Source organism: Physella acuta, unplaced genomic scaffold (genome assembly GCF_028476545.2).
Source record: "Physella acuta isolate Inbredline_101_S28 unplaced genomic scaffold, ASM2847654v3 ptg000693l, whole genome shotgun sequence".
NCBI lineage: Eukaryota > Metazoa > Mollusca > Gastropoda > Physidae > Physella > Physella acuta.
This window is the reverse complement of record NW_026732212.1, coordinates 281,677-308,928: the sequence shown is the minus strand read 5'-3', so window position 1 is coordinate 308,928 and position 27,252 is coordinate 281,677. Positions and strand designations below refer to the sequence as shown.

General features: G+C 42.2%; 1 protein-coding gene across 2 annotated transcripts; it reads left to right on the top strand.

The window, feature by feature from the left end:
* Positions 1-15,385: 15,385 nt before the first annotated feature.
* On the top strand, positions 15,386-26,694 carry LOC131949383 (uncharacterized). 2 transcript variants are annotated; one of them, XM_059311249.1, is made up of 5 exons: positions 15,386-15,493; positions 15,771-16,676; positions 18,219-18,350; positions 23,059-23,210; positions 23,683-26,694. In XM_059311249.1, the coding sequence occupies exons 2-5, from the start codon at positions 15,794-15,796 to the stop codon at positions 24,919-24,921; spliced, it is 2,406 nt and encodes an 801-aa protein (XP_059167232.1). In that variant the 5' UTR covers positions 15,386-15,493; positions 15,771-15,793; the 3' UTR covers positions 24,922-26,694. The 2 variants fall into 2 exon arrangements, with proteins under 2 accessions (XP_059167232.1, XP_059167233.1); XM_059311250.1 differs by having other exon boundaries at positions 15,390-15,493; positions 15,804-16,676.
* Positions 26,695-27,252: the final 558 nt, after the last annotated feature.

Sequence of the window (27,252 nt, the reverse complement as noted above, 5' to 3'; positions counted from 1 at the left end):
GTCCACACAATGCTGGTGTGTGTCCACACAATGCTGGTGTGTGTCCACCCTCAGCTGGTGTGTGTCCACACAATGCTGGTGTGTGTCCACACAATGCTGGTGTGTGTCCACACAATGCTGGTGTGTGTCCACACAATGCTGGTGTGTGTCCACCCTCAACTGGTGTGTGTCCACACAATGCTGGTGTGTGTCCACACAATGCTGGTGTGTGTCCACACAATGCTGGTGTGTGTCCACACAATGCTGGTGTGTGTCCACCCTCAGCTGGTGTGTGTCCACACAATGCTGGTGTGTGTCCACACAATGCTGGTGTGTGTCCACACAATGCTGGTGTGTGTCCACCCTCAGCTGGTGTGTGTCCACACAATGCTGGTGTGTGTCCACACAATGCTGGTGTGTGTCCACCCTCAGCTGGTGTGTGTCCACACAATGCTGGTGTGTGTCCACACAATGCTGGTGTGTGTCCACCCTCAGCTGGTGTGTGTCCACCCTCAGCTGGTGTGTGTCCACACAATGCTGGTGTGTGTCCACACAATGCTGGTGTGTGTCCACACAATGCTGGTGTGTGTCCACCCTCAGCTGGTGTGTGTCCACACAATGCTGGTGTGTGTCCACACAATGCTGGTGTGTGTCCACCCTCAGCTGGTGTGTGTCCACCCTCAGCTGGTGTGTGTCCACACAATGCTGGTGTGTGTCCACACAATGCTGGTGTGTGTCCACACAATGCTGGTGTGTGTCCACACAATGCTGGTGTGTGTCCACCCTCAGCTGGTTTGTGTCCACACAATGCTGGTGTGTGTCCACACAATGCTGGTGTGTGTCCACACAATGCTGGTGTGTGTCCACCCTCAGCTGGTGTGTGTCCACACAATGCTGGTGTGTGTCCACACAATGCTGGTGTGTGTCCACACAATACTGGTGTGTGTCCACACAATACTGGTGTGTGTCCACACAATACTGGTGTGTGTCCACACAATACTGCTGTGTGTCCCCACAATGCTGGTGTGTGTCCACACAATGCTGGTGTGTGTCCACCCTCAGCTGGTGTGTGTCCACACAATGCTGGTGTGTGTCCCCACAATGCTGGTGTGTGTCCACCCTCAGCTGGTGTGTGTCCACCCTCAGCTGGTGTGTGTCCACACAATGCTAGTGTGTGTCCACACAATGCTGGTGTGTGTCCACCCTCAGCTGGTGTGTGTCCACCCTCAGCTGGTGTGTGTCCACACAATACTGGTGTGTGTCCACACAATGCTGGTGTGTGTCCACACAATGCTGGTGTGTGTCCACACAATGCTGGTGTGTGTCCACCCTCAGCTGGTGTGTGTCCACACAATGCTGGTGTGTGTCCACACAATGCTAGTGTGTGTCCACACAATGCTGGTGTGTGTCCACACAATGCTGGTGTGTGTCCACACAATGCTGGTGTGTGTCCACCCTCAGCTGGTGTGTGTCCACACAATGCTGGTGTGTGTCCACACAATGCTGGTGTGTGTCCACACAATGCTGGTGTGTGTCCACCCTCAGCTGGTGTGTGTCCACACAATGCTGGTGTGTGTCCACACAATGCTGGTGTGTGTCCACCCTCAGCTGGTGTGTGTCCACCCTCAGCTGGTGTGTGTCCACACAATGCTGGTGTGTGTCCACCCTCAACTGGTGTGTGTCCACACAATGCTGGTGTGTGTCCACACAATGCTGGTGTGTGTCCACACAATGCTGGTGTGTGTCCACACAATGCTGGTGTGTGTCCACCCTCAGCTGGTGTGTGTCCACACAATGCTGGTGTGTGTCCACACAATGCTGGTGTGTGTCCACACAATGCTGGTGTGTGTCCACCCTCAGCTGGTGTGTGTCCACACAATGCTGGTGTGTGTCCACACAATGCTGGTGTGTGTCCACACAATGCTGGTGTGTGTCCACACAATGCTGGTGTGTGTCCACCCTCAACTGGTGTGTGTCCACCCTCAACTGGTGTGTGTCCACCCTCAACTGGTGTGTGTCCACACAATGCTGGTGTGTGTCCACCCTCAACTGGTGTGTGTCCACCCTCAACTGGTGTGTGTCCACACAATGCTGGTGTGTGTCCACACAATGCTGGTGTGTGTCCACACAATGCTGGTGTGTGTCCACACAATGCTGGTGTGTGTCCACACAATGCTGGTGTGTGTCCACACAATGCTGGTGTGTGTCCACCCTCAACTGGTGTGTGTCCACACAATGCTGGTGTGTGTCCACACAATGCTGGTGTGTTTGGGGTTCGATATGGTGTCTATATTCTAAGTACGCATGCTTTAATAGACCATTAACTCCATGCTTCAAATATGCCGGTTCTGTGGTACCCATATGCTACGCTTTTGTTTTGTTTGTTTTTAAAAAGTAGTGTATTATTATTTATTTTTAGAAAGTCTTTTATTTTCTCCTTTTTAGTGCATTATTACATATAAGATTGTTATTAAAACGGTTTTTATGCAATTTTTGTTCAGTATTTTAATTTTTTTTTTTTACAATATGCGCACCAAATGAACGTGATAATGTGCGTACATTATTGTGGAAAGTATAGTACAAACCCACCTACTAATTTCAGAAAATTTTAATTTATTAATTAAAAATCAATTAATTTAAATATCTTGTCATATTGCATTATATTAAAGTCTTGACCCACACGCCAACTTTGTAACGATTATATCAGTTAGAGTTGCCCGAAATTTCGCTCGTACATTTCAATCAATGACGACAAATAGATGGAAAGACGGTCGACAGGCAGAGAAAGCAAGTTAAATGAAAGCTTGTAAAAAGGAGAAAATAAATGATTTTCTTTAAATTCTAATTAAATAATAATACATTACTATAAAATAACTATAAGCGCGGGTAACTATTTTATCTGTTCCATACCTATACTTATCAGAGGCGTAGCGAGGGGGGGGGGGGCGGGGGTGAGGACCGCACCGGGTGACACCATTTAGGGGAGTGACACCAAGGCAAAAAATAGCAAAATATATAGAGAAAAACTTGAGGGAGGGGGTGCAAATCGAAAACTTAATGTGGGGAGGGGGGGGGGTGCAAATCGAAAATTTGAAAGTTTGTCCTCTGGGGGGTGACACCATTAAGTGCCGCACCGGGTGACACTCGACCTCGCTACGCCACTGATACTTATAATTAGGAAGATACGCGCGCTTTTCTTTATAGTTATTTAAATAATAGGCCCTAGTTTATTATTATATATTTAAAGAAAAGAATTCATTTTTTGATGCATTATTACATAAAATATTGTTATTAAAACGTTTTTATGCATTTTTTCAGTACTTTAAAATTTATAATACAATAGAGGCTCGAAATTTTGCTCTAAAGTATCGATTTATGACGACAGACAGACAGAAAGACAGAGAAAGCAAGTTAAATAATAGCCTGCAAAAAAAAAAGAAAGTGAAACTTGTACTGTTAGTTTATAACCCTATAGCCCTAGCCCTAACACTATATGCGGATAAGGAGTTGTTTTTTTTTTAATGGCGAGCATTCAAATATTCAAATGTCTAGACGTCAGAAATAGGTCAAGGTTGCGTGTGTGCAGGCAAAAAGTGGCGGGGCTTAACTTTTCATCTGGGCACTTTTTGCATTTGTGGGTGGGGCTTATCTGGACAAACCCCCTTTTTCATGGGCGATTTTGTTGTCTGCATTTGACAAGATGAAATGCTATGAATAACCCGGTAGGTTGGTTAATGTCTTTTCAAATGCCGCGTGTCCGCTTGAGCTAACAGTTGACTACACACGTCAGAACTGGGTTAAGGACACACGTAGAGATGACGTCACGTTGACTCATGACCCAGTTGGTTGGTTTTCCCCTGCGCACATAAATCCTGGTGACAAACCGGTAATTTAATAAAAAATATTTCAAAATGGACGTCATGTAAGAAATGTATACTACGCTGTTTCATCACTTGACGGTTTGAACGCGAAATGATAGGCTTAGATTACAGGTTCCAAATGAGCCTCTTTAGATTGGTCAATTCTGCCGCGACCCCTGTCCTCCCCCTAACAGAAAGATATTTAATAATGTAAAAAAAAGGGTAGGCCTATTTAATTATTTCTTGAAGTTTAAGTAATTGAATGGTTTAACCGGCATGTTGATGACTATAATATTGTTGAAGGTTTTAAAGGACATGCTTTGAACCATAATATAACTGAATAGTTAAATTACATGATTTTGAACATAATATAATTGAATGGTTTAAATGACATGTTTTGTGAACCATAATATAATATACTTGAGGGTTGAAATGACAAAAGTTTGCCTAACCCTAACCCTTGAGGGTTGAAATGACAAAAGTTTGCCTAACCCTAACCCTTGAGGGTTGAAATGACAAAAGTTTGCCTAACCCTAACCCTTGAGGGTTGAAATGACAAAAGACATTTTGTGAGCAAGTTGGCCGTTGTATTTTGGTTGGTGACAGCAACGTGTCATTGGAATAGTTGTGAATCTAGTCAGCTGTGTTAGGAACGTCATTAACCAAACCTTATTAGAAAGGAAGCTTCACTTTTTGACGCTGAATGTTGACAATAAAGCTTACGTCATCATACAACACGACAATGGTTTGAGCAATTTTTCACAACCGAGGAGTCAAACAATTCATCAATGTAGTTCACAGAGAATGTAGGCTGTATGGCCAAGTTTAGATTTCGTGTCCACGCATTTCAATTTCTTCTCCTTTCGGCTTAAGGAAATCGTTATCGTCTGGTCTGATTTTCTTTTATTTCACCTGAAGATTTATTTATCACACAACAGTTTTTCCAAAAATGGGACCACCCCCCCCCCCCTCCCCGCATTTTATAATCTTCGTTAAATTATCCTGAAGTTTCAGGTTAAGCATATTTTGCAGCATTAAATATCAATGTTACTGCACTATCTGCTGGACAAACTACTTATATCATCCAAGCATGGTTGATAAGGTAAACCAAAACATCATGGGCTGCCCCTTCACTTGTGCAAACTGTGGGTTAGTTCAAAGGTCGCTGCAACAAAACATGAGCTTAGAATAGAGTTCGGGAATTTCCAGAACTAAAACTTGGGAAAATCCTCACCGCAAAGTCGTATTTGTCGCTCTGTTAGCTTAGATAGTCTACGCTACTTTCTTTCTGAGAGGAAATTTCGAACCTTTTTTACAACAAAGGGAATAGTCAACATTAATAGAATTGTAACCGTCATATGTAGACACAAGTCATCTATTTATTTAACTGGAATGAACAATTTTTTTTCAATATATATTTTACTAGATTGGCCTTGGTGTCAGCCCCCCCCCCCGAATGGTGTCACCCCGCGAAGTGTTGTCAGAAGGTGCGGTCCGCTTCTTCCCCCTCGCTACGCCTCTGTCCACCTGAAATTGACATAATGCTAAGACTGGTGAGACCCGAGTTAAGACAGGTGAGACCCGAGTTAAGACAGGTGAGACCCGAGTTAAGACTGATGAGACCCGAGTTAAGACAGATGAGACCCGAGTTAAGACAGATGAGACCCGAGTTAAGACAGATGAGACCCGAGTTAAGACAGGTGAGACTAACAGAACTTGGCCTGGATGGCCCAACTACCGGGTTTGTTGTCTGCACCGTGTGACCTCGATTTTTGGAGAGTGGGTCAGGTGTATCGCCACCTACGCAGATAGTTGTGCTGACGTCCCGATCAAAGCTAGGCATATGTGTGTGTTGATAAATGATACACATAACACATTTCAAACATAATACAACGTTTCAAATATAATCCGTTTCAAACATAATACAACGTTTCAAACATAATATATTTATTAAACAACGACTTTATCCTTTTTGTTGTTACGTCGTTAGGAGGAAAAATGTCTGTTATTGCGAGCAATTGAGGACAACAAATGTTATGAACTATGTCTTCTTCCCATTTCACGCTGATTCAAAGTTTGTATTTTAAACGCACATTGGAAACTATGTAGGTTGGAGCCTTTACTCTATTCTGTAATGCAATTCAAATCTGTATACAGAGCCGGCGTTAGGGTTACGCGGGGCCTGGGGCCAACCATCCGCGCGGGGCCTTAGATTTTTCCATTGGTGTCTAAAACATGTACAGTGAGGCGGTTTTTTTTTCTTCTCAACGCGAATTAATATTTATAACGATATATATGGTATTTTTAAGCTGCTTATCAATGTCGTATTAACATTAAGACACTGATTAACAAATAATGTGTTCACTTAGGAGTGCTTTTGAAACGTTGCTTGTTTCTGTTAAATCTTTTTTTGAAAAATAAAAAAAATAAAACAGATATAAGTTAGAGACACGCATTAAAGAGACGATGAACATCGGCTTCAAACTTTTTTTTTACATTAATGTTTATTTATGAAAATCTTACTAGTACGTTCACAAACTTAGATCTACTTTTTTGCCTTTCGTGAGGAAAATTCCTTGATTATATCATCATTGTCCAAATTGGAGGCAATGTCTTTTTCTATTGACAGAATCGACAGGCCGCATAACCTTGGGACATCGTTGATACATGTTCCCAATTACCCGGATCGTATATATCTTTTACGATCATTGGGAATTAATTATTTTCGTCAGAATTATTTTCACTTCATCGGTCAGAATACAATGGGGAATCTCATTACGTGTTTTCCTGATTTTACTTCCCATGTCAGTTCGGGGGCTAATTCGCAACCGCCATCACCAGTCACCTCAGGTCAAAAGCGAGTCGACACTAAGCGAAGTGTGACACTAATGTCTTCGTATCGAATGACGGTCTATCCCAGGTCATGTAGGGGATAACTCACTAACATCAGCCTTGGCCTCAGTTTATAACAATCAACAATTTTGGCAATTTTTTTTTTCCAAATTCAATACAGCAAAGATTATTTAAGTTTACAAGCTAATTCAGACAACAATGGCGGTGCTGAAGCGCGGGGCCCCTTCAAGCGCGGGGCCTGGGGCGGCCGCCCCGTTTGCCACCCCCTAACGCCGGCACTGTCTGTATATATCAGACTAAATATTTGAATGTGTGTTGTCATACAGGGACAAATGCGCACATTAATTAATCGCATGTTGATTTGCAATTTCTGAAAACATAGAAGTATTAACACACTTGTGACTTTTTCCCCCTACAATCCATTTCCTTAAGACTAGTGTTGTGTAGTTACTTAAGACCAGGGACGTAGCGAGGGGGGGGGGGCGGGGGGGGGGGGCGGACCGCACCGGGTGACACCATTTAGGGGGGTGACACCAAGGCAAAAAATAGCAAAATATATAGAGAAAAACTTGAGGGGGAGGGTGCAAATCGAAAGTTCGAGGGGGGGGGGGTGCAAATCGAAAACTTGAGGGGGGGGGGGGTGCAAATCGAAAGTTTGAGGGCTACGCCTCTGAGGGGGGGGGGGGGTGACACCTTTAAGTGCCGCACCGGGTGACACCCGACCTCGCTACGCCACTGCTTAAGACTAGTGTTGTGTAGTTCCTCTAGTGTTGTGTAGTTCCTTAAGACTAGTGTTGTGTAGTTCCTTAAGACTAGTGTTGTGTAGTTCCTCTAGTGTTGTGTAGTTCCTTAAGACTAGTGTTGTGTAGTTCCTAATGACTTGTCTTGTGTAGTTCCTCTAGTGTTGTGTAGTTCCTAATGACTTGTCTTGTGTAGTTCCTCTAGTGTTGTGTAGTTCCTTAAGACTAGTGTTGTGTAGTTCCTTAAGACTGGTGTTGTGTAGTTCCTTAAGACTAGTGTTGTGTAGTTCCTCTAGTGTTGTGTAGTTCCTTAAGACTAGTGTTGTGTAGTTCCTTAAGACTAGTGTTGTGTAGTTCCTTAAGACTAGTGTTGTGTAGTTCCTAATGACTTGTCTTGTGTAAATCCTCTAGTGTTGTGTAGTTCCTTAAGACTAGTGTTGTGTTGTTCCTCTAGTGTTGTGTAGTTCCTTAAGACTAGTGTTGTGTAGTTCCTCTAGTGTTGTTTAGTTCCTTAAGACTAGTGTTGTGTAGTTCCTTATGACTAGTGTTGTGTAGTTCCTCTAGTGTTGTGTAGTTCCTTAAGACTAGTGTTGTGTAGTTCCTTAAGACTAGTGTTGTGTAGTTCCTAATGACTTGTCTTGTGTAGTTCCTCTAGTGTTGTATAGTTCCTAATGACTTGTCTTGTGTAGTTCCTCTAGTGTTGTGTAGTTCCTTAAGACTAGTGTTGTGTAGTTCCTTAAGACTAGTGTTGTGTAGTTCCTATAGTGTTGTGTAGTTCCTTAAGACTAGTGTTGTGTAGTTCCTTAAGACTAGTGTTGTGTAGTTCCTTAAGAATAGTGTTGTGTAGTTCCTTAAGACTAGTGTTGTGTAGTTCCTCTAGTGTTGTGTAGTTCCTCTAGTGTTGTGTAGTTCCTTAAGACTAGTGTTGTGTAGTTCCTTAAGACTAGTGTTGTGTAGTTCCTCTAGTGTTGTGTTGTTCCTTAAGATTAGTGTTGTGTAGTTCCTTAAGACTAGTGTTGTGTAGTTCCTTAAGACTAGTGTTGTGTAGTTCCTTAAGACTAGTGTTGTGTAGTTCCTTAAGACTAATGTTGTGTAGTTCCTTAAGACTAGTGTTGTGTAGTTCCTTAAGACTAGTGTTGTGTAGTTCCTTAAGACTAGTGTTGTGTAGTTCCTCTAGTGTTGTGTAGTTCCTTAAGACTAGTGTTGTGTAGTTCCTTAAGACTAGTGTTGTGTAGTTCCTTAAGACTAGTGTTGTGTAGTTCCTCTAGTGTTGTGTAGTTCCTTAAGACTAGTGTTTTGTAGTTCCTTAAGACTAGTGTTGTGTAGTTCCTCTAGTGTTGTGTAGTTCCTTAAGACTAGTGTTGTGTAGTTCCTTAAGACTAGTGTTGTGTAGTTCCTCTAGTGTTGTGTAGTTCCTCTAGTGTTGTGTAGTTCCTTAAGACTAGTGTTGTGTAGTTCCTTAAGACTAGTGTTGTGTAGTTCCTTAAGACTAATGTTGTGTAGTTCCTTAAGACTAGTGTTGTGTAGTTCCTCTAGTGTTGTGTAGTTCCTCTAGTGTTGTGTAGTTCCTTAAGACTAGTGTTGTGTAGTTCCTTAAGACTAGTGTTGTGTAGTTCCTTAAGACTAGTGTTGTGTAGTTCCTTAAGACTAGTGTTGTGTAGTTCCTTAAGACTAGTGTTGTGTAGTTCCTTAAGACTAGTGTTGTGTAGTTCCTTAAGACTAGTGTTGTGTAGTTCCTTAAGACTAGTGTTGTGTAGTTCCTTAAGACTAGTGTTGTGTAGTTCCTTAAGACTAGTGTTGTGTAGTTCCTTAAGACTAATGTTGTGTAGTTCCTTAAGACTAATGTTGTGTAGTTCCTTAAGACTAGTGTTGTGTAGTTCCTTAAGACTAGTGTTGTGTAGTTCCTCTAGTGTTGTGTAGTTCCTTAAGACTAGTGTTGTGTAGTTCCTTAAGACTAGTGTTGTGTAGTTCCTCTAGTGTTGTGTAGTTCCTTAAGACTAGTGTTGTGTAGTTCCTTAAGATTAGTGTTGTGTAGTTCCTTAAGACTTGTCTTGTGTAGTTCCTCTAGTGTTGTGTAGTTCATTAAGACTAGTGTTGTGTAGTTCCTTAAGACTAGTGTTGTGTAGTTCCTCTAGTGTTGTGTAGTTCCTTAAGACTAGTGTTGTGTAGTTCCTTAAGACTAGTGTTGTGTAGTTCCTCTAGTGTTGTGTAGTTCCTTAAGACTAGTGTTGTGTAGTTCCTTAAGATTAGTGTTGTGTAGTTCCTTAAGACTTGTCTTGTGTAGTTCCTCTAGTGTTGTGTAGTTCCTTAAGACTAGTGTTATGTAGTTCCTCTAGTGTTGTGTAGTTCCTTAAGAATAGTGTTTTGTAGTTCCTTAAGACTTGTGTTGTAAAAAGCTAAATGTTGCAAAGAGCTAAATAACAAGTCTTGTAAGGAGCTAAATGACAAGTCTTGTAAGGAGCTAAATGACATGTCTTGTAAGGAGCTAAATAACAAGTCTTGTAAGGAGCTAAATGACATGTCTTGTAAGGAGCTAAATGACATGTCTTGTAAGGAGCTAAATGACATGTCTTGTAAGGAGCTAAATGACATGTCTTGTAAGGAGCTAAATGACATGTCTTGTGAGGAGCTAAATGACATGTCTTGTAAGGAGCTAAATGACATGTCTTGTAATGAGCTAAATGACAAGTCCTGTAAGGAGCTAAATGACATGTCATGTAAGGAGCTAAATGACATGTCTTGTAAGGAGCTAAATGACATGTCTTGTAAGGAGCTAAATGACATGTCTTGTAAGGAGCTAAATGACATGTCTTGTAAGGAGCTAAATGACATGTCTTGTAAGGAGCTAAAAGACATGTCTTGTGAGGAGCTAAATGACATGTCTTGTAAGGAGCTAAATGACATGTCTTGTAATGAGCTAAATGACAAGTCCTGTAAGGAGCTAAATGACATGTCATGTAAGGAGCTAAATGACATGTCTTGTAAGGAGCTAAATGACATGTCTTGTAAGGAGCTAAATGACATGTCTTGTGAGGAGCTAAATGACATGTCTTGTAAGGAGCTAAATGACATGTCATGTAAGGAGCTAAATGACATGTCTTGTAAGGCGCTAAATAACAAGTCTTGTAAGGAGCTAAATAACAAGTCTTGTAAGGAGCTAAATGACATGTCTTGTAAGGAGCTAAATGACATGTCTTGTAAGGAGCTAAATGACATGTCTTGTAAGGAGCTAAATGACATGTCTTGTAAGGAGCTAAATGACATGTCTTGTAAGGAGCTAAATGACATGTCTTGTAAGGAGCTAAATGACATGTCTTGTAAGGAGCTAAATGACATGTCTTGTAAGGAGCTAAAAGACATGTCTTGTGAGGAGCTAAATGACATGTCTTGTAAGGAGCTAAATGACATGTCTTGTAATGAGCTAAATGACAAGTCCTGTAAGGAGCTAAATGACATGTCATGTAAGGAGCTAAATGACATGTCTTGTAAGGAGCCAAATGACATGTCTTGTAAGGAGCTAAATGACATGTCTTGTAAGGAGCTAAATGACATGTCTTGTAATGAGCTAAATGACAAGTCCTGTAAGGAGCTAAATGACATGTCATGTAAGGAGCTAAATGACATGTCTTGTAAGGAGCTAAATGACATGTCTTGTAAGGAGCTAAATGACATGTCTTGTAAGGAGCTAAATGACATGTCTTGTAAGGAGCTAAATGACATGTCTTGTAAGGAGCTAAAAGACATGTCTTGTGAGGAGCTAAATGACATGTCTTGTAAGGAGCTAAATGACATGTCTTGTAATGAGCTAAATGACAAGTCCTGTAAGGAGCTAAATGACATGTCATGTAAGGAGCTAAATGACATGTCTTGTAAGGAGCTAAATGACATGTCTTGTAAGGAGCTAAATGACATGTCTTATGAGGAGCTAAATGACATGTCTTGTAAGGAGCTAAATGACATGTCATGTAAGGAGCTAAATGACATGTCTTGTAAGGAGCTAAATAACAAGTCTTGTAAGGAGCTAAATAACAAGTCTTGTAAGGAGCTAAATGACATGTCTTGTAAGGAGCTAAATGACATGTCTTGTAAGGAGCTAAATGACATGTCTTGTAAGGAGCTAAATGACATGTCTTGTAAGGAGCTAAATGACATGTCTTGTAAGGAGCTAAATGACATGTCTTGTAAGGAGCTAAATGACATGTCTTGTAAGGAGCTAAATGACATGTCTTGTAAGGAGCTAAATGACATGTCTTGTGAGGAGCTAAATGACATGTCTTGTAAGGAGCTAAATGACATGTCTTGTAATGAGCTAAATGACAAGTCCTGTAAGGAGCTAAATGACATGTCATGTAAGGAGCTAAATGACATGTCTTGTAAGGAGCTAAATGACATGTCTTGTAAGGAGCTAAATGACATGTCTTGTAAGGAGCTAAATGACATGTCTTGTAAGGAGCTAAATGACATGTCTTGTAAGGAGCTAAAAGACATGTCTTGTGAGGAGCTAAATGACATGTCTTGTAAGGAGCTAAATGACATGTCTTGTAATGAGCTAAATGACAAGTCCTGTAAGGAGCTAAATGACATGTCATGTAAGGAGCTAAATGACATGTCTTGTAAGGAGCCAAATGACATGTCTTGTAAGGAGCTAAATGACATGTCTTGTAAGGAGCTAAATGACATGTCTTGTAAGGAGCTAAATAACAAGTCTTGTAAGGAGCTAAATGACATGTCTTGTAAGGAGCTAAATGACATGTCTTGTAAGGAGCTAAATGACATGTCTTGTGAGGAGCTAAATGACATGTCTTGTAAGGAGCTAAATGACATGTCTTGTAAGGAGCTAAATGACATGTCTTGTAATGAGCTAAATGACAAGTCCTGTATGGAGCTAAATGACATGTCTTGTAAGGAGCTAAATGACACGTCTTGTAAGGAGCTAAATGACATGTCTTGTAAGGAGCTAAATGACATGTCTTGTAAGGAGCTAAATGACATGTCTTGTAAGGATCTAAATGACAAGTCTTGTAAGGAGCTAAATGACATGTCTATTTGCTGTTTGAAAAGATCCCAAGCAGCACTTGATGACCTCGTGTGTCTTGCTCTACAGACGCCTGGCACTATGATTGGATCGTCTGGGCCAGACCAACCTCGAACCAACCATGCGTGTCACCACTATCGAAAATACCTGCGCATTACGTTGTATGACCCATATGGCGTCGTATGGCCGACATAACATCGTATGGCCGACATAACGTCGTTTGATCCACATAACGTTGTATGACCCACATGGCGTCGTATGGCCGACAGAACGTCGTTTGATCCACTTAGCGTCGGCCGGTGCTACTCCGCATGTAGTTGTTCTACATGTAGTTGCGATGTTCTACGAGACATGCACTGATGGTTGTGTGTCGTTCGTTGTGTAGATGGTGTCCTTCAGGTGGAGGGGTGATCAAGTGCGAGAGTTGGATCGGGTCATCCAGTGCACACCCATTTGGGACATTCGAGCTACATCAGAGCAGGTTGCATGTCATCGGTGGGCATTTTACAGAAAAAAAGTCACAAGAAAAAAAGACATGTCTGTTTGCATGGAATTTGTTAATACTTATATGTAATTCCGTTTTATATATAATATTTAATAGAATTTTATGTTCGAACCTTCTCGATTTCAATCGTGTTTTTTAAATACTAACTTACAATTAGCGTAAAATAGCATAAAAACATAGTTAGTGTGACTTGCTGTCTTCAGCTAATCACAAGAATAGTTCAACCACCTTTCCTGCCCACATTTATCACGCACATTACATAACAGTCTAGTATCATAATAGAAAGCCGGCACGGTACAAAGGCTGTCATTGACGCAAAACGTAAACAACACACAATATGGACGGACAAGGCCGACTGAGGAGAAGCCGACTAAGATAAGGCATACGGCGAAAAGATTTGCAAACAGGGATATTGATAAGCCTAAGTTTATTTTATAATGGAGAGAAATTGACAAAGCTTGATCAGGTGATAATCAGTTTTATTCAGATACACATGTAACTGTCAAAGATTGTATGTGTGACTGTTGGTCAAAGATTGTATATGCGTCAGTTGGTCAAAGATTGTATATGCGTCAGTTGGTCAAAGATTGTATATGCGTCAGTTGGTCAAAGATTGTATATGCGTCAGTTGGTCAAAGATTGTATATGCGTCAGTTGGTCAACGATTGTATATGTGTCAGTTGGTCTAAGATTGTATGTGTGACTGTTGGTCTAAGATTGTATATGCGTCAGTTGGTCAAAGATTGTATATATGTCAGTTGGTCTAAGATTGTATGTGTGTCAGTTGGTCTACGATTGTATATGCGTCAGTTGGTCTAAGATTGTATATGCGTCAGTTGGTCAAAGATTGTATATGCGTCAGTTGGTCAAAGATTGTATGTGTGACTGTTGGTCTACGATTGTATATGCGTCAGTTGGTCAAAGATTGTATATGCGTCAGTTGGTCAAAGATTGTATATGCGTCAGTTGGTCAAAGATTGTATGTGTGTCAGTTTGTAAAAGATTGTATATGCTTCAGTTGGTCAAAGATTGTATATGCGTCAGTTGGTCAAAGATTGTATATGCTTCAGTTGGTCAAAGATTGTATATGCGTCAGTTGGTCAAAGATTGTATATGCGTTTGCTGGTCAAAGATTGTATATGCGTCAGTTGGTCAACGATTGTATATGCGTCAGTTGGTCAAAGATTGTATGTGTGTCAGTTTGTAAAAGATTGTATATGCTTCAGTTGGTCAAAGATTGTATATGCGTCAGTTGGTCAAAGATTGTATATGCTTCAGTTGGTCAAAGATTGTATATGCTTCAGTTGGTCAAAGATTGTATATGCGTCAGTTGGTCAAAGATTGTATATGCGTTTGTTGGTCAAAGATTGTATATGCGTCAGTTGGTCAAAGATTGTATATGCTTCAGTTGGTCTAAGATTTTATGTGTGATAGATTAGTTCATGGGGATACACCACCTCTTGTGCTGAATCCGTGCTTCTATAATTAGCCAAGCAAACAAGGAACCGCGGCAGGTGAAATCGTCAACAAGTCTGGAGGAGCGGTCTGTAGGTCATTGGGTTCAATGTGGTGCTGTCACAGCAATTCTCACGTTAGTGCTGTCACACAATGATCACGTTAGTGACGTCACACAATGATCACGTTAGTGACGTCACACAATCCTCACATTAGTGCTATCACACAAAGGTCACGTGAAACGACTCTAGATTTGCCCAACACACTATGTCTAGTCCCTTTCAATTGGTCCATACAGTACCCCATAGACGATAATATCCATATAGACCATACATATCCCTGTAGACCATACATATCCCTGTAGAGAGGCCCCAGCTATTGATTATGCTGACTACTGGTACATAACCACAATCAGATAAAAACACTATCATCCAGGTGTAAGGTAGATAACACCGCCTACCAAAGACTGTTGTGATGACGTACGGATGGACGCCAATGTTCAATAGGTGCCTGCACTTGACGACCCTGCTTCAAGCGACGCAGTTGATGAACGCCTTACCTGTTAGGTAACTTTGTTTCACCTCTCAGCCGTAACTTGTGCACCCTATCTGTAATGGCGTTCTATTTTTGTGCGCGCCTGTGTTTGACCTCCTTCTAGCGGTGTCACTAAGGACACTCGCGACACCGCGATAGAAATCGTTTAGCTTCGGTAGGCGTCGAGATATATCGGTACGCATGCGCGAGGTTCTAAAAACAACAATCGTCCCACGGACATTTTTCACACGCCAGCCAAATTCATTCATAAAATTTGAAGGGCATAGTCCTACGCTGCTCGCCAATCTGATTTCATGTATTAAAAAAAAATTGTGACATGCGCATTGATACAAGGAACTATTTTGTGTTTGTGAGGTGTCGGTTATTAATGCATTGCTGTCATCAGCTCAAGTCAGTTGTAGGACGCTCTTGAGACGTACACATTATCACTGCCATGGTTTCATTCTTGTCGTTCTATGAAGATTTGGATTAGTGAACTACACACAAATAAACAAACAAGCTTTAAATATATGTAAGTAATGTCTTCTATATGTTTACTTGTTTAAAAAGTTGAGTCTACACTTAGATTTGTTTAACAATCATAATCAAATTCAATGAGTTGTTTGAATTGCCACGAGCGGGAATTTCCCGAACATCTTTCACTCTAGGTGGTCTTTTGGTAGTTGAAGTTAATTTACTAGATAGCCGCTCATATGATATGGTAGGGGGAGAGGTGGGGTGGGGAGCCTAACGGGATACAACAAGATATCGAACTTCGAATAAAAAAATTAAAAACTATTTTATTACAGATCAATTATTTTTTTTACCTACAATGTACACAGACGCCATTTTTGATCAGGAGCTCGACCAGACAGTTCCATGTACACCTGAGCGCAGCACATTAGAAGACATGTTCTGTCATGATGGAGACGCCAGCACATTAGAAGACATGTTCTGTCAAGATGGAGACGCCAGCTCAACTGATTTTTTCTTGCCCAGCAAGTCATCCAACATATCCGTATTACCAGAGTTAGCCTCAGGTGCACACAGATCGCACTCAGGTGCACACAGATCGCACTCAGGTGCACACAGATCGCACTCAGGTGCACACAGTGTATGGCCAGGTGTTCAACTCAGTCCATTTCCTAGCCACACATACAGTGCTTCTGAGCTTTCCACAAGTGAAGACTTGACTAGCCCCGCCACTAACACTGCCACTAGTCCCGCCACTGGCCATGACCTAATGAGATTCCACTCAATGTGGTCAGACAGTGTGCCATCTCTACTGCAGTCATCGCCAGTAAAATATGACTTAAGTCACCGACCCAAGAGTGACAGTGTTGCGTGGTCTGACGACGAGGGTCGAACAGGGTATAGAGATGACGTCATGAAACTGGACACACCCGATAGGGTTTGCCTGACGCCACTCCACGCAAACAACCAGTGCACCAGTGCACTAGACTCGCCCTGCAGTAGTTCCCCTAATTTTCAACGGTGCGCCTGGGTGCACCGCGCACAGATGACGTCACCGCCCACCATGTCGAGTGCCGCCTTGACTGGCGGAGCCAGTAAACAACCCCCGAGCTACGCCCAGCACATACAGGCCCAGGGTAGGGAGGTGCCCAGCAGCCCCGACCCCCAGGGTGGGGACGTGGCGACCGACAATCTGCTAGATGACATCATGGAATGTATTCAAGATGGCGGCTTTTCTCAAGGTAAGAGCACACTAGACTCACTAACACCTTCATTAGATTATGGAGGCCACAGAGTTGATAAAATCTTCTATCATAATGTTGACACGAAAAAATTTAATTCGCCATTGTTTTAAACCTAACGGTCTTTAGGGCGTGAAGTACGGTTCACTTGTTTCTGTGACCTCGGCATATGAAGAGATAGTGTGGTCAGCACTATGCTCAGCCGCCTTTACTTTTCCTAACGTGAGTTAGGTACCCCACAGAGTTGGGAGGACTCAGGGACAGTCTACTGATAGAACCCGGATTCGAACTCAATATTTATGGTCCAGCTCTCTACCGCTAGACCAATCCGTCCCTTTTAATTCCCTATTACCACGTGAAAACCAAATTAATTTGGCGTTGTTGTTTTTTACTTTCTCGTATATACGTAGTATAGAGAAAGTATTGTAATCGTGCAAAAAAAAAATCGAGATTTTTACAAATCTCGACGTTTTACACCTCACTGATACGGAAAAACATAATTTTGCAATCTTGTCCGTATGTCTGTGTGTGTGTGTGTCTGTCTGTGTGTGTGTCTGTCCGTGTGTAAACACGATAACTTGAGTACCGTTACAGCTAGGTTGATGAAATTTCATATATAAGTATTTTATCAAAATCGTAGATCCGTATCAACTTTTGAGCGATTTCCGATAACCGGAAGTGGTACTTTTCCTACTTTGAATTTTTTAAAAGCCTATAACTTGAGTACTATTTCAGATAGATAAATGAAATTTCACATGTAAGTAAAAGATCTAATTCTCTACCTTCTGTTAAATTTTGAGTAATTTCCGTTGACAGGAAGTAGTAATTTACGCTACTTCCGATTTCTCAAAAAACTAATGTAAATTTTAAAAGTACTAATAATATTGCGCACTATTATGCGCTTTTTTATTTCGCGTTCACTTGGTGTGCAATTAATTTGTCTACGAGATTTTATTCTATTTTTAAAACTTTAAGTATTTAAAATGGATTAAAAATCATGTCTATAGCCCGAGTTCCCATCCCCTGTTATTTTATATAAAAATATTCGAGAAAGTTTAGGGGAGATCACTACCGGTTTATTTTTAATTGTGTTTAATTACGGAAAATACTAAAACGTCAAATACATCCATTCTTTTTTAAAGTCCGAAAAAAAAACAGGATTTTATAACCTTATTAATTTTAATTATACCGCGCATGGTTTTTAAAATGTTGAATGGGCCTCTCGAATACCTTTGAGACTATTCTCGCTTGGGTCAATTACATCTGTAATTGGACCAGTTACATCTGGATTGGTCTTCATTATGTAATTACATATTGATTGGCCTACATTTTTGTAATTATATATTGATTAGCCTTCATTATGTAATGACTGATTGGCATATGCTCGTAACATTTTTTGCATATATTCATATGGTATGTGCACATGCATGCATTCCTTTTGTTTTTCTTAATGAATTGTAACAGTGTAGCTGCTCTATTTTCAAATGACTGTCTATTCGTTTGTTCCGCGTTTGCTCAAGTTTTGTTTTGGTATTTCAACAGCTTACCTTGACCTACACACTTCGGCAAGCACTGACGTCAGCACGAGAGGGCGAGAAGTGACGTCACTGTCCACATTCAAGAAGGTGGACGCAGGAGAGAGAATGAGGGAGCTGGCGGCGGTCATCCTGGCAGGTCAGTTCAGGTGACGTCATCAGGGTAACCTGATGCAATACCTCATCATATGACGTCATCATATGACATAATAAATCAGGTGGTAAACAGCAGTAATCGACCCCTCACCCCAATACCCCACACCCCAATACCAAATACCCCACACCCCATACTAAAATACCCAATACCCCACACCTCAATACCCCACACCCCAATACCCCACACCCCAATACCCCACACCACAACACCCCAAATCCCACACCACAATACCCCACACCCCAATACCCCACACCCAGACCCCAATACCCCACACCCAGACCCCAATACCCCACACCCCAATACCCCACACCCACACCCCAATACCCAATACCCCAATACCATACACCCCAATTCCCCACACCACAAAAACCCCACACCACAGACCCCAATACCCCACACCCGTATACCCCACACCCCAATACCCCACACCCCAATACCCCACACCCCAATACCCCACACCCAGACCCCAATACCCCACACCCAGACCCCAATACCCCACACCCAGACCCCAATACCCCACACCCCAATACCCCACACCCAGACCCCAATACCCCACACCCAGACCCCAATACCCCACACCCAGACCCCAATACCCCACACCCAGACCCCAATACCCCACACCCAGACCCCAATACCCCACACCCCAATACCCCACACCCCAATACCCCACACCCCAATACCCAATACCCCAATACCCCACACCCCAATACCCCACACCCCAATACCCAATACCCCAATACCATACACCCCAATTCCCCACACCACAAAAACCCCACACCACAGACCCCAATACCCCACACCCGTATACCCCACACCCCAATACCCCACACCCCAATACCCCACAACCCAATACCCCAATACCTCACACCCCAATACTCCAGACCCCACTACCCCACACCTCGATACCCCTATACCCCACACCCCAATACCCCACACCCAAGACCCCTATACCCCACACCCCAATACCCCACACCCCAATACCCCACACCCAAGACCCCTATACCCCACACCCCAATACCCCACACCCCAATACCTCACACCCAAATACTCCAGACCCCAATACCCCACACCCCAATACCCCACACCCCAATACCCCACACCCCAATACCCCACACCCAAGACCCCTATACCCCACACCCCAATACCCCACACCCCAATACCCCACACCCAAGACCCCTATACCCCACACCCCAATACCCCACACCCCAATACCTCACACCCAAATACTCCAGACCCCAATACCCCACACCCCAATACCCCACACCCAAGACCCCTATACCCCACACCCCAATACCCCACACCCCAATACCTCACACCCAAATACTCCAGACCCCTATACCCCACACCCCAATACCCCACACCCCAATACCCCACACCCCAATACCCCACACCCAAGACCCCTATACCCCACACCCCAATACCCCACACCCCAATACCCCACACCCAAGACCCCTATACCCCACACCCCAATACCCCACACCCCAATACCTCACACCCAAATACTCCAGACCCCAATACCCCACACCCCAATACCCCACACCCAAGACCCCTATACCCCACACCCCAATACCCCACACCCCAATACCTCACACCCAAATACTCCAGACCCCAATACCCCACACCCCAATACCCCACACCCCAATACCCCACACCCCAATACCCCACACCCCATACCTCACACCAAAGACCCCTATACCCCACACCCCAATACCTCACACCCCAATACTCCAGACCCCAATACCCCTAACTCCAATACCAAATACCTCACACCTCACACCCCAATACCTTTCACCCCACACCACATATATACTTAATCACTCCTCCCGCTCAGGATATTTTACTATGGTCCCCCCCCCCCCCTTCCCTGAGAAAAAAAATATCTGAAGGAAACCTTGCATACTGTCACGTCGCTAAGAAATTTTAAGACGGTTGACCTTGACCTGAGCTCTTCGTAGTCAGGGGGTGGGGGGAAGGTGTCGGAAAAAATCGATGAAAAAAAATGCCTTATTATGAAATATTTCGAATTACTTGTTGATAGTTGTGAAATATTGAACTTTTATAAAAGTGGTTTGTGTAATTTTGTTTGTCCAAACTTAAAGCTTAACTTTGAGCTGCCCTAACTTTGAGCTGTCCTAACTTTGAGCTGTCCAAACTTGAAGCCTAACTTTGAGCTGTCCTAACTTTGAGCTGTCCTAACTTTGAGCTGTCCAAACTTTGAGCTGTCCTAACTTTGAGCTGTCCTAACTTGAAGCCTAACTTTGAGCTGTCCTAACTTTGAGCTGTCCTAAATTTGAGCTGTCCTAACTTTGAGCTGTCCTAACTTTGAGCTGTCCTAACTTTGAGCTGTCCAAACTTGAAGCCTAACTTTGAGCTGTCCTAACTTTGAGCTGTCCTAACTTTGAGCTGTCCTAACTTTGAGCTGTCCAAACTTTGAGCTGTCCAAACTTTGAGCTGTCCTAACTTTGAGCTGTCCTAACTTTGAGCTGTCCTAACTTTGAGCTGTCCAAACTTGAAGCCTAACTTTGAGCTGTCCTAACTTTGAGCTGTCCAAACGTGAAGCCTAACTTTGAGCTGTCCTAACTTTGAGCTGTCCAAAATTTGAGCTGTCCTAACTTTGAGCTGTCCTAACTTTGAGCTGTCCAAACTTTGAGCTATCCAAACTTTGAGCTGTCCTAACTTTGAGCTGTCCAAACTTGAAGCCTAACTTTGAGCTGTCCAAACTTTGAGCTGTCCTAACTTTGAGCTGTCCTAACTTTGAGCTGTCCTAACTTTGAGCTGTCCTAACTTTGAGCTGTCCTAACTTGAAGCCTAACTTTGAGCTGTCCTAACTTTGAGCTGTCCTAACTTTGAGCTGTCCAAACTTTGAGCTGTCCAAACTTTGAGCTGTCCTAACTTTGAGCTGTCCTAACTTTGAGCTGTCCTAACTTGAAGCCTAACTTTGAGCTGTCCTAACGTTGAGCTGTCCAAACTTTGAGCTGTCCAAACTTTGAGCTGTCCTAACTTTGAGCTGTCTTAACTTTGAGCTGTCCTAACTTTGAGCTGTCCTAACTTTGAGCTGTCCTAACGTTGAGCTGTCCAAACTTTGAGCTGTCCTAACTTTGAGCTGTCCAAACTTTGAGCTGTCCTAGCTTTGAGCTGTCCTAACTTTGAGCTGTCCTAACTTTGAGCTGTCCTAACTTTGAGCTGTCCTAACTTTGAGCTGTCCAAACTTTGAGCTGTCCTAACTTTGAGCTGTCCAAACGTGAAGCCTAACTTTGAGCTGTCCTAACTTTGAGCTGTCCAAACTTTGAGCTGTCCTAACTTTGAGCTGTCCTAACTTTGAGCTGTCCAAACTTTGAGCTGTCCAAACTTTGAGCTGTCCTAACTTTGAGCTGTCCAAACTTGAAGCCTAACTTTGAGCTGTCCAAACTTTGAGCTGTCCTAACTTTGAGCTGTCCTAACTTTGAGCTGTCCTAACTTGAAGCCTAACTTTGAGCTGTCCTAACTTTGAGCTGTCTTAACTTTGAGCTGTCCTAACTTTGAGCTGTCCTAACTTTGAGCTGTCCTAACGTTGAGCTGTCCTAACTTTGAGCTGTCCTAACTTTGAGCTGTCCTAACTTTGAGCTGTCCAAACTTTGAGCTGTCCTAACTTTGAGCTGTCCAAACTTTGAGCTGTCCTAACTTTGAGCTGTCCTAACTTTGAGCCGTCCTAACTTTGAGCTGTCCTAACGTTAAGCTGTCCAAACTTTGAACTGTCCAAACTTTGAGCTGTCCTAACTTTGAGCTGTCCAAACTTTGAGCTGTCCTAACTTTGAGCTGTCCTAACTTTGAGCTGTCCAAACTTTGAGCTGTCCTAACTTTGAGCTGTCCAAACTTTGAGCTGTCCTAACTTTGAGCTGTCCTAACTTTGAGCTGTCCAAACTTTGAGCTGTCCAAACTTTGAGCTGTCCTAACTTTGAGCTGTCCTAACTTTGAGCTGTCCAAACTTTGAGCTGTCCAAACTTTGAGCTGTCCAAACTTTGAGCTGTCCAAACTTTGAGCTGTCCAAACTTTGAGCTGTCCTAACTTTGAGCTGTCCAAACTTTGAGCTGTCCTAACTTTGAGCTGTCCTAACTTTGAGCTGTCCAAACTTTGAGCTGTCCTAACTTTGAGCTGTCCAAACTTTGAGCTGTCCAAACTTTGAGCTGTCCAAACTTTGAGCTGTCCAAACTTTGAGCTGTCCAAACTTTGAGCTGTCCAAACTTTGAGCTGTCCAAACTTTGAGCTGTCCTAACTTTGAGCTGTCCTAACTTTGAGCTGTCCAAACTTTGAGCTGTCCAAACTTTGAGCTGTCCAAACTTTGAGCTGTCCTAACTTTGAGCTTCCAAACTTTGAGCTGTCCTAACTTTGAGCTGTCCAAACTTTGAGCTGTCCTAACTTTGAGCTGTCCTAACTTTGAGCTGTCCAAACTTTGAGCTGTCCTAACGTTGAGCTGTCCTAACTTTGAGCTGTCCTAACTTTGAGCTGTCCTAACTTTGAGCTGTCCAAACTTTGAGCTGTCCTAACTTTGAGCTGTCCAAACTTTGAGCTGTCCAAAGTTTGAGCTGTCCAAACTTTGAGCTGTCCTAACTTTGAGCTGTCCAAACTTTGAGCTGTCCAAAGTTTGAGCTGTCCTAACTTTGAGCTGTCCAAACTTTGAGCTGTCCTAACGTTGAGCTGTTCCTGTTGGCAGGGAGCGGGCAGGTACAGCTGTGGCAGTTCTTGCTGGAGCTGCTAGCTGAGAGCTGTAACGAGAGCTGTATCAAGTGGCTGGGCAACAAGGGCGAGTTCCGCATGGTTGACCCTGAGGAAGTGGCTAGGAGGTGGGGCATCAGGAAAAACAAGGTAAGACAGACTTTTGACACAAACTGCCTAACATTTTAGGCAGATCTTACTACGACATTTTAGAGCAAAGATGATAAAGATGACCTTGAATGTGTATAAAAATGACCGTGAATGTGTATAAAGATTACCTTGAATGTGTATAAAGATGACCTTGAATGTATAAAGCTGACCGTGAATGTGTATAAAGATGACCGTGAATGTGTATAAAGATGACCTTGAATGTGTATAAAGATGACCTTGAATGTATAAAGATGACCGTGAATGTGTATAAAGATTACCTTGAATGTGTATAAAGATGACCTTGAATGTATAAAGATGACCGTGAATGTGTATAAAGATGACCGTGAATGTGTATAAAGATGACCTTGAATGTGTATAAAGATGACCTTGAATGTGTATAAAGACGACCTTGAATGTGTATAAAGATGACCTTAAATGTGTATAAAGATGACTGAGGTCCTGTCATTTCCAGCCCAACATGAACTACGACAAAGTGAGCCGGGCCATGAGATACTACTACGATAAGGCCATCTTGTCCAAGGTCCATGGCAAGCGCTACACCTATCGTTTCAACTTCCACGTCATTGCCTCCACCCAGCACAAGGGCGTGGCCAACACATCGGACTTTGCCCAACTGCTGACTCAGATCACCAGCCCGCCATCTGCCCACAAGTGCACGTCACACCGCGAATGTCCAACAATACATCACACAACCTCAACCCGAGCCAACATTTACGACCGTCTAGACGGCAACTTCCCCAACTTCTGTCCAGATGTCAGTGACGTCATCAGCAACTTGACCTCTGAAGCTCCGAGTAAGAGACATCCAACACCCGATCTTATGACGGACCAAGAACTGAGTATACAATGTGATTATTTCAGTCAGACAAACGTGAAGGACACACATTTGACCAACACAAACATGACGGACACACATTTGACCAACACAAACATGACGGACATACACCGCATCCGTCACCAACCCATGTCCACACCAGCAGATTTGACACTCAGTCCTGACCCAGATTTCTCCATGACGGTTAATGCAGCGTCAGCCGACTCCAGACGCAGACAATGGGTTGTTGACTCCAGATGCAGGCAGCCAGTTGATGAGCAGAGAAGCCACTTGGGTGCTATCCGCTGCGCCAGTCCCTACCAGAGACACCGGTCCTACTCAGACTTCCTGCAGCGCCGTGTCTCCACAGAGAAGCGCCACAGTCTCCCAGCCAATCTCAGTTCCTCCATTGACCTTCAACTCTACCCAGGTCAAGGCTGCTCTAGCATCAGCATGGATCTTGTCGACAGCAACCATAACATAAAGTGGGGTCAGAGGTCAGCCAGTCAGCAGCTAGCAAGTCAGCAGCTAGCCAGCCAGCCTCTAGCTAGCCAGCAGCTAGCCAGTCAGCCTCTAGCCAGCCAGCAGCTAGCCAGCCAGCCTCTAGCTAGCCAGCAGCTAGCCAGCCACCAAAACAAACACTTGCCCGGCAGGTCATCGCGACCCCACAGCTCAGAAAACGGGTTCCACTTAAACAGCGACCCATCTGACACGGGCCCTGCAGCTAATGGTGCCCATCTGCCAACAGCCTGTTCTACTCCATACAGCCTTGCCTTCTGCTGTTTTACGCCGGTAAATTCTATGGCTGTCTCTGTGAACAACAGATGTACGGTGACGTCATCAAACTTATTCCATAATTCACATATAAGTGATTAATTAATTGATTACTGGTGTTTCAATGAAGAGTAAGTTTTAAAAAAAAAATATCGATCAACCTGTTATAATGTGATATTCTAATGCACAAACACAGAATACAAACATTAATACTAAAAGCATATTACTATGTAATATAATCAACGCAAATCTAAAACTGTGATTTATATCAAACACATCATTTCGTGTCATATCTTGTACCTAATTTATTTTTCATGTTTTTTTGGCTTTCAGTGTGGCACTTAGTAATTATGTAGGCAGTTTATCACTTGCGTTTTAACTGCAGTTTAAAAGTTTAGTCTTTTATTTAAAATATCGTCCATCGCCATACCGATTGTTGGGAAAAAATTCACTGGCAAAAAAAGTCACATAGGTATACATGCATGGAATTTGTTAATCCTTTTATCTCTTCAGAAAGTGTAAATAAAAATGTAAAGTAAACATTTTATATATAAATGCGTAGGTTGCATTTGTATGGTAATATTTATGACACACGTAAAACTATTTACTTTATTTAGTCTGAAGCATTTAGGTTTAAATTCCGTTAAAGAATTCAATTGAATGCAATGCTCCAACCTACTCAGTTTTCATCGTGTTTTAAAATACAAACATTAAATCGGCATGAAATGAGAAGAAGACACAGCTAATAAGATGTGCTGTCCTCTACTTATCTTAATGACAGGTCAGACACCTTTACTGCCCACATGTATCATTCTAGTTACATAACAAAGAAAAGACGATGTGGACGGACGAAGCCGAGATAGGAAAGGCCTACGGCAAAAACGCAATGATGTGCCTAAACTTGTGTAATTTTATTTTCCAACCAGGTATTCAAACATAAATGTAAAAAAAAGTTAAGGATGCTGTGTGAATTATCTTAAAGTATTTTTTACTTATTGTAAAGATAAAAGCCAGATTATTATTAAAAATCATAATGCTTTTACAGTTTATAAATATGTTACTAACTAAAAACAATATCCATTATTATAAACAGCAAAATATTTTCAATTCCATCACGTAAATCAAAATATTTCTTAACACACGTATGTGACTTTATTTCCGATAAAAAAAATTTGCTCTTTGACTTTTCTCTCTGTCAAAAACTGACTTTTTTCCTGTGACTTTTTTCCACTCACCCTTCATAACATATCCATACAATCTCTTACCATTCCTGTACCATCTAGATACCAACACCATAACATATCCATACAATCTCTTACCATTCCTGTACCATCTAGATACCAACACCATAACATATCCATACAATCTCTTACCATTCCTGTACCATCTATATACCAACGCCATAACATATCTACTACCATCCAAGTACAGTTTTTATATGACCCTTACACCATCCCCAATCCATCTCCAGACAATCTTCATACAATCTCCATACCATCTTATAATCTTTAATCTTCATACCATCCACTTACGCTTAATATACCATCCCCATGCCATGTTTAATACTTAACTTAAGTATTATACTTAAGTATAACTGAGTATAGCCGGAGTGATAGGATTCATTGACCTAAATCTTTGTATGCGCCTATTAAATCATCTTGTACATATCAAATCGCCCAGTGTTACCTTCAACTTTAGATATTCTACAAAATGTACATTTGTTGGTTTTGTACTTTTATAGGCCTATTGATTATGTAATTACTATTGTTTAGTATGTACAGTTATTAAATTATCTTTAAATTACCTTTGATTTTTAATAATACAAATTATTTTTATGTTATTCGGTTTTTATATTTTGTTATATTGCTATTTAGTACAAAACAAGTTAATAAAAAGTCTAGTGAGAATTTAAGCGCAATTTACTTAATTTATTTTTTGTGACCGAACGGAAGGATATTTTTGAAAACTTTTTTCGGCAATATTGTTCTAAATTATGGCAGGAATCGATTGGTAAATGTTTCAAGTCGCTAAGTGGTCTGGTTGCCGAGATATGGGCCAAAACTGCATTTTTTCGAGGTTTTTTGGCTTTTCCGGGAAATCCAGGAAAGAATTCCGGGAATTTTTTTGGCCCACAATCATCCTCGGAACTTGCTTAACATATTTGCTTTTGAAACTAGTCCTCGGTATTGCTTCGTTGAGGAGGAGATACGACTTAAAGCTGCGGACACACATCCATCCAGAAATAACGAATTAATAATCGCAATTGTCAGTATGGAAATTGCGCTAAAAATGTGAATGCAGGTTGCGCGGACGTCCATGAAAGCATAGTTGTTGGAATATCATTCTCATTAACACTGATTGATATAGTGCAATGTGGTAGGTAAAAAACGGATATTTTAAATACTGCCTTTCATTTATTTTATACACTGAACG